Consider the following 8144-nt stretch of genomic DNA (forward strand, 5'->3'; position numbering starts at 1 on the left):
CCAGGTACAGTGTGCTAAGAAGCAGATGAGATTCACCGTGAATAATCCTTGATTTATGTACTTAAGAGATACTGAAGTGTACTTATTTCCTATTTTTATCTTTAATTCTAGTAAAAGCTATTCTAATGTTTTCTTTCCCCCTGTCTATCTCAAGAGAGCTACTGACTTCAGTACAAAAGACTTCACTCATCATTCGCCTGCATTTATCATGATCCAGTAATCTGAACATTGTCTTATTTTTGGATGGTTTTTGAAATTAGTCATCACCATAAGCCTTCTGTTTAGCCACAGAGTTCTGCACTATCCGTAATCAAGGAGTGGCTTTGTAGGCTTTTTTTTTAGAAGCAAAAACTAAATTCCTTACCTGTGAGAAGTCAAGTTTCAGTGACTCTGAATAAATTTTGTGAAATAAGGAAGGCAAGGGTTTACATCTTCTCAGAATCCTTAGAGTCCTAAAGTTGAGATAACTTTCTGCAGGTTGTTTTGGGAAGGGAGCAAATTTTTTCTACTTTTTTCTCAACTAACATATGTTGTGTACTTTGGGGTTGAATTTGGAAAATTTCCCAGGAAACGGATGACTATTACTTTGCATGATCTAGATTGAGTAAATACATAATTATTAATTTAGCATGAATTCAGTATTTCCTAACTTCTAATCCACAGAGTGAATACAGATACCTTTGGAACTGCATGGGAGACACCAACCCTTTCAGAATGGATAGCAAACAACAGCAGCACGCTGTGAACGTTGAACAAAACCCGACTGAGTTGGTGAGTAGTGTACATACCTTTTTTTCCCCTAACACATTTCCTTTATTCTTAGTTATTTACAACAAGGGAAATATCAGCCAACATTCACTATCAACTGGAAAATAACTGTTACAAACATTTTATCAAAGAAGATACACAGCTGGCAAATGAACACATTAAAAATGTTCAACGTGATGTACCATTTAGGGAAATGCAGTCAGACCATAGTGAGATAACTCTACACAGGTAATATTGAATATACTGACCACATCAACCAAACACAGGAGAGGAATATGGAGAAACTGGAATGTTCCCATACTCTTGATAGGAAAGCAAAAGTCAATTCACTTTGGAATATATGAAAGCATATATTCATATAAAGAATTATATCTTCCTTCATATCTAACATTCTTGCTTTCTACGTTTAATATTTAACCCTTCCCCAAACTGAACTTGCATTTTTTCCTAATGTTTACTATTAGAGGATGAATGGAATCTGGATGTTACTAATAGGAGTCACAAGTATTGAGGGAGTTACGTAGTACCAATTGTAGTAACCAATTGTGCTATACCATCATTTGATAATTGCGCATTAGACTTTTTGCCTAAATTTTTATATTTATATCAGAAATTTATAATAATGTATCAGTGGACAAGATTTTAGTATTTGATTTGAAGTGTTATATTCATAGCAGATATTAAAAATATTGTTTATATTCATACATATTTAAATCCAATGAAAATATTTATTCTCATTGGCCTACCTGTTTCCAAAGTAGAAATTTATCGAAAATGTCTCATGGTGGGGGGTCTTATGCTTAAGACGTTACCCTAGGCATATAAACATCATATTTCTTAGAACATATTAACTCATCATGCACACAAATTCTTTCATCTTATAAATGACTAGTGACAAAAATTGAACTCAGGTTGCTCACAAATATAATCATTCTTTTACAAGATGCTACTTTTAAAAAAACTTGAGTACTAGCTTTCTAACAAAGACAAATGGATTTTATAATTAACTTCATGCTGCAGAACCAAGAGAAAAGTCAGACAAGATAAACACGAAGATATGATTAGGTATAAGAATTGTTTTGCAACTTGAAGATTGCATTTATGTTCAGTTTGGGAATCCAATATCTAGACCACCATAAACCTAATTTATAGGATGCCTCTTATTCCATGGAAACTGCAAAATTCCATTGCTTTAATATCATATATACATCATTTTATTTCCTTCTCCTTTCCCCACATGTCAAAAACATTTATGCAATTTATTCCATTAAGTCAAATAATTAGTTAATTATGCAAAATACCCAGTAAACCAACTTCTGAGACCGTGAAAAGGAATCGTTTGGATCTCTTATTTTTTAGTAATCTGACTGGCAACCTCTTATATTCCCCGAAACAGGGGGTAGAATATTTTCTTTCAATTTTTCATGAGTTTGTTTTCTTACTTTAGAACATTTGGAAAAAACAGAAAATTACAAATAAAAAATTTAAAAATCACCCATGATCCCCCCCAGAGGAAAAAAAAACTGCTAATATTTTGCTTCTTGCCCCCCATCCAATTTAATTTTATTCTTTTGATTGCTTTATTTTATCATATGAAATTTTTGTCAATTTATATTCAGAGAATTGAGAGCTTATACTACAGAAATCTTTTCTTAGAAGATGCTATTCAAGTTGTCTTTTTGCTTTTCAGTAAAGTTTTGTGGTCTTCTTTGCATAACTTCTATGGAATTTTATAGGCTTAGCCATTTTATTTGTTTGTTTGTTTTTACTTATATTTCTTTATTTTTAATTGGTTGATTGTTGTTTTACAATATTGGTTTGATTTCTGCATACATCAACATGAATAAGCCATAGGTATACATATGTCCTATCCCTCTTCAATCTCCCTCCCACCTCCCACCCTTTCAACCCCTCTAGATTGAGGAAGCCCTGGTCTCGAGCCCTGGTTTGAGATTCCTGTCATACAGCAAATTTCCACTGTAGGTTTAGCTATTTAAAATGAATCCCTACTACCGTAAATAGCAGTTGCTGTCACACACCCACACACCCACACATGAAACAGTGCTGTTACACATATGTTTTGTACTTTTATAACCAATCAATTTGATGAGATCTTATTACTTTATAATTTATAGAGTATTTGGCTAATTATTTTGGAATTCTGTAGGGCAATCATATCATCTGCAAATAATGTTAATTTTGTCTTCACATTTCCATTATTTATACACACTGATGAGGACTTCTAGAAAACCAGCAGACATTCTTCTCTTCTCCTGACTTTAAAGGAATGTCTCTGAATGTTTCACTATTAAATATTATGGTCATTGCTTGGAGGTAAACATTGCTTGTCACATTTGGGAGTTATTCTTTTCTTCTAATTCTTTGGGGTTGGTATCATTTGTCTGCTTTGACCACTTTTAAATGTTGAAATTTGTTAAATGAGCAGAGAGCATTGAGATTGTTATTTTCCTTCTTTGATCATTTAATATGAAAAATGTACTTGTATAATTCACATCATGAAACCATTTATTAGAGTTTCAGATTTTCCTAGAACTTGGTCAGTTCTTCTTGGAAAACATATTGGATTCAATAATTTTTTACATGTTTTGTGAATTTATGTGCCTAGATCAAATAAATTTTCTTCATCCTTAAAAATCAGGGTTGGTGAATTGTTGATGTTAACATTCTTTCCCTGCAGCTACCCAGAAATCCCTACGGTTCAAACGAGGGAACACACTGTGGCTATAGATTGCCTGCAGTGACCTTACAACCGCAGTGGGTGAGATTTGGGGCCTGGGGGGCAGTGGGGCGTCTTCACTGGTCCTATGAGGTGATGGTAAAGCAAGATAGACAGGCTCTGCTCGGTCAGCCCCTCTGAAGGGTCCTCCTCTCCCTCAGCTCCTCCTCAACCGCCTGCCCTTTCGTGGCTCCATGCTCCTCAGGCACCCCTCACCCCATAACTCCACAAGCTCCGGGCAATGTGGGGGGCCCACTCACCCAGTAATTTATCAGTGCCGTGGTCTGTTCCTGTAAGATCCTGCTCCATACCAGAGCTGATCATTTTTCTACTTTGATGTCTTTCTAAGCTCAGCGAACTTTCTTTTGTTTATGTTTAAAAGATCAAAAATGTATTTAATGAATCATTTTCTAGTTACAAAATCTCAGAACATCATTTGAAAATGGGAGATGACAGTGAGCCAGATACCTGTCACTTTCCATCACTCCGAGATAACCAGTCTCCGTGTTCTGATCAGCCTTTGGTTTTTCTCTCCTGGATGGCTAATTAGATACTTTAATTTATCCTGTAAGTATAGTAGCCGATATGAGGTCATCACGTGATGTATTCCTGAGGCAACATATTTGCTTTTAAGGTGACGCCTTTATTGCTTTAATACAAAGGGTTAACTAAAAGGGAACATTTTGTCTTTATGCACTTGTGGACAAGGTGTGTATACGTATGTGTGTGTGTGTGAGAGAGAGAGAGAGGGAGATGATAAGTTTATTCATTTAAATGATAGCATTTGAAGTAATGAAAACAATTAGCCACATTCTAATGGAAATCATTTACCTAAGTTACCACTGTGTTCTTGCTGAAATGTTCACTTTTCATAACCCTGTGCAGGTGACAGCAAAGCCGTGGTCACCCTGGAAAACATTTCTGCTGTGTCTGCTGGGCTGTCTCATTGCTACAGCCCTTGTTGTTCTGCTCTTCTATTTTGTCCACTTGGGCAAGCCCGCCGCCGGCACCACCGTCATCATTCATGCCGACGGCAAGTCCAGTCACGTCACCTGCATTCCTGGTGCTGGCCCATCTCCGGGCCCGTCCTCCCTGCCTATATCTCAGAGCACTCTGCCTCCTACCCTGGGGACCAACCACAGCTCCTCTCCCCCGGGGCCCCCAACTCCTATGGAGACGACTAACGCCTCAACGTTGGTCCATGAAGTTGAAATTGAAGACGAAGAATGACATTTGGAGGGGTCTTTGCCCTCCTCAAACCAGATCCACCCACTGATCCTGAAAGAGGCATGTCCAAGGTATTCTCCCCTCCAGCCGAGAGGTTCCAAAGCATTTAGCTTTATGAGACTTGCCCTCTTGCTTGGTCATTTGCTGTGTTCCATAAGAGAATGATGCCAGTGTTCTCTGTCGAGGACCCTCCAGTCTTCAAATGATTGGAAAAGAAAAATTTCAACTGAGCTCAATTGATTCATCCTGCCTAGGGCCCAAAGTTTCTCCTCCTCCTGTAAAACCTATCTTAATTTCATTAATGAAGATTTCAACTGCTGGAGAAGCTGCCTGCCTCCTGTATGTTGGCTCTCAAGCCAGTATTTACGATCCAGTTGTTGATTATTTCCCAATCTCATATACTTGACTCTTCTCGGTATTTGTATTCCAGTAGGGAAACAAGGAAGTGTTCAATTAATGTGGTTAATGAACATAAATTATTAGTGGACTATTCATCATTACAGAAGCTTTCCTTCTATTGGAGGGGAAGGAGGGCTGATCAATGAGGTCAGAAATGATAAAGAAAGGCTTCAGAGAAGGGTTGAAAGTTAAACAAAGGTGGAAGTTTAAGGGTAGATCATTAAAATCGAAAACGAGAGGGCTAAGGGTATTTAATAGATTGAAAATCCAAAACACACTTAGAAACACTTCAAATGTAACAAATGATGTATTTTCTCTATACTTTTTTCTGATATTATCAATATTATTTACTGTACTTGGTATTTTGCTTAGAGTATTATAACCTGCTGCTTATAAAATTTGAACTTTTATTTTGTCTTATATTTTGTAACTTTGAGGGCACATGCCTTATAATTTGGTGTGAAACACAGGCACTTGTTCAATGTTACTTGTATTTTGAGTGTTTAATACTCACTAGAAACATAGACACTTCACTCTGGAGACTTTGGGGTTCAAATCAATCTGCCTATTCCATCCTCAACTTCCAAACTCTACAAAAGAGGAAGACTGGTTCAGAGAACGCAGCTCCTGTTCAAAGAATCAGACCCTACGGCTGGCAGCGGATCCAGGATCTGTTTGGCATAGCATCAGAGGTTCTAAATAGGTTCTAAAAGCACTAAAAGATTTTATGTTATATGCCATTCTAGGCTCATTTGCTGTAGCCAATAATAGAACATGTAAACTACACAAACCTTGGGGCTTTATTGAGTAATTAGACTCTGCCAAAGAAAAATTAGAAATGTGGTCATTCTCTATGTAACTGTTATTTTAGGGCAGCTAGTGTTATTTCTCAGACACAGGGAAATGTGGAAATTTGAAAAATTTGTTTTTCAGACAGTTTACCAACATTATTTGATAATAGAATTTAAGAATGATAAAAGGCATTTTATAAATTTTAGAAATTTCACAAAGCTCTAGATGAGATTAAGGGGCAAAAAGAAGAAAGTGTGCGTGCATTTCTGTCTTGTAGAGTTTTTTTATTTTATTTTAATTAGAGCATAATTGTTTTACAATGTTGGGTTGGTTTCTGCTGTAGGACAAGGTGAATCAGCCATGAGTATCTATATATATGTGTGTGTGCTTAGTCGCTTAGTCGTGTCTGACTCTGTGAGCCCACGGCCTGTAGCCCACCAGGATCCTCTGTCCGTGGGAGTCTCCAGGCAAGAATACTGGAGTGGGTCACCATGCTCTCCTCCAGGGGATCTTCCCCACCCAGGGACTGAACCTGTGTCTCCTGCATTGCAGGTGGATTCTTCACCGTCTGAGCTCCAGGGGAGGGCCTGTTTATACGTATCCCTCCCTCTTAGCCTCCGCCCCACCGCACCCCTCCGGGTGGTCACAGAGCCCAGAGCTGGGCTCCCTGCATTACCGGCAGCTTCCCGCTAGCTCTCTGCTTTACACGTGGCGGTGAACCGATGCCAGCGCAGCTCTCTGCATCCATCCCACCCTCCGCTTCTCCCACCGAGGCCACAAGTGCATCGTCTGTCTGCGTCTCTATTCCTGCCCTGTAAATAGGTTCATCGGTACCATTTGCCTAGATTCCATATACATGTGTTAATACACGATATCTGTTTTTCTCTGACTTACTTCACTCTGTGTAACAGGCTCCTGGTTCATCCCCCTCACATCCACTCATTCCTTTTCGTGGCTACTAGTACAGTTTTAAATCAATTCATTTCTACTGTGTTTTTGATTTATATGCTTTTGAAGAAGAAAGATTAAATTCCCTAGTTTCAAATGTACTTCCTTATATGATTTAAATTTTGCTTTGCGATATAAAAGAAAAAAAAAAACCTTTTAGTACAAAGATCTTAAAATGTACAATTAATAAAGAATTTAAAAGAAAATTTCGTATCCTAGAAGCCATTAGAAATAGCTAGATGTGATAAAAGCCATTCTTTTCTTCCTCTGCTGTTTAAGATTGTACGGAATGCACTATGGTAAAACGGGGAGAATGACTTCATTGTGTTTAACGAGTATGCTCTCAGCAATGAGTTTCCTATGCTAGATATTGGAGGATACTGTAATAAGGGTTATCTGAGACCATCAGATTTCTGTGCTTTATAAAATGGGATTGTGAATGAGCTTCTACAGTTTAATAAAATCTCTTTTAAAATTAATTTTTATTGGGGTATAGTTGCTTTGCAGTGCTCTGTTAGTTTCTGCTGTACAGCAAAGTGAATCAGTTACACATATACACACCGTCCCTCCTTTTTGGATTTCCTTTCCATTTCTGTTACTAGGGAGCACTGAGAAGTCTACCAGTGATCAGTACCCAACCGTTGTGTCAACTCTTTGCAACTCCGCGGACTGTAGCCTGCCAGGCGGGTTTCCAATTCCTTCTCTAGGGGACCTTTCCGACTCAGGGATCGAATCCACGTGTCCTGCGTCTCCTGCACTGGCAGGAGGATTCTTTACCACTGAGCCACCAGGAAAGTCCTGAGTAGGGTTTCCTGCGTTAAACAGCAGTTTAGTTTTCTGTTTTATGCCTAGCAGGGAATATTCGTCAATCCCAATCTCTCAATTTATTCCCTGTTTTCCCCTTGTTAACCATAAATTTGTTCTCTAATCTCTGTCTCTCTGTATGCTTTGCCAGTAAGTTCCTCTGTACCACTTTTCAGGATTCCACCTATAAGTCATATTAGTAAAATCTTAAAGTTTTAAGCAGCATTGTGGAAAATGTCTTCACCATTTAAGATACATTACTCAGATTAAAATTTTTCAAAGTACTATGAAAATACTGAAGTGTGCTTATTCAATAAGAATGTAATCATCCATTATAATGATTTATTCAGTAAGTATCAAAACCATATATTTCTAGTATTTATTATTTCAAAAATTTATTCACTGTATTGAATGACAGTAATATATTTTAAAATAGGAAATTCTCTATTTAAAACCTCTTCTACTAGAA

At 37.7% G+C, this 8144-nt stretch overlaps 1 protein-coding gene across 4 annotated transcripts; it reads left to right on the forward strand.

The window, feature by feature from the left end:
* The first annotated feature begins 373 nt into the window (after positions 1-373).
* On the forward strand, positions 374-7350 carry LOC129549866 (uncharacterized). 4 transcript variants are annotated; one of them, XR_016036689.1, is made up of 5 exons: positions 374-477; positions 664-771; positions 3467-3547; positions 4391-4803; positions 6476-7350. XR_016036689.1 is itself a non-coding variant. In XM_088833411.1 (4 exons), exons 2-4 carry the CDS (start codon positions 691-693, stop codon positions 4733-4735), a joined length of 507 nt encoding a protein of 168 aa, XP_088689537.1. In that variant the 5' UTR covers positions 374-477; positions 664-690; the 3' UTR covers positions 4736-7350. The 4 variants fall into 4 exon arrangements, 3 of the variants coding, with proteins under 3 accessions (XP_088689537.1, XP_088689539.1, XP_088689538.1); XM_088833411.1 differs by having other exon boundaries at positions 4391-7350; XM_088833413.1 differs by lacking the exon at positions 3467-3547 and having other exon boundaries at positions 4391-7350.
* The last annotated feature ends 794 nt before the right edge of the window (positions 7351-8144 follow it).

The sequence above is a fragment of the Moschus berezovskii genome, chromosome 28 (genome assembly GCF_049115385.1).
Source record: "Moschus berezovskii isolate FMDL1 chromosome 28, NW_MosBer_1.0, whole genome shotgun sequence".
Lineage (NCBI taxonomy): Eukaryota > Metazoa > Chordata > Mammalia > Artiodactyla > Moschidae > Moschus > Moschus berezovskii.

Bases quoted from the DNA above. Each gene is read 5' to 3' on its own strand.
- LOC129549866 (XM_088833411.1), top strand. From the start codon at position 691: ATGGGAGACACCAACCCTTTCAGAATGGATAGCAAACAACAGCAGCAC. The intron at 772-3,466 runs GTGAGTAGTGTA...CTTTCCCTGCAG, and splicing joins AACAAAACCCGACTGAGTTG to CTACCCAGAAATCCCTACGG. The intron at 3,548-4,390 runs GTGAGATTTGGG...AACCCTGTGCAG, and splicing joins TGACCTTACAACCGCAGTGG to GTGACAGCAAAGCCGTGGTC.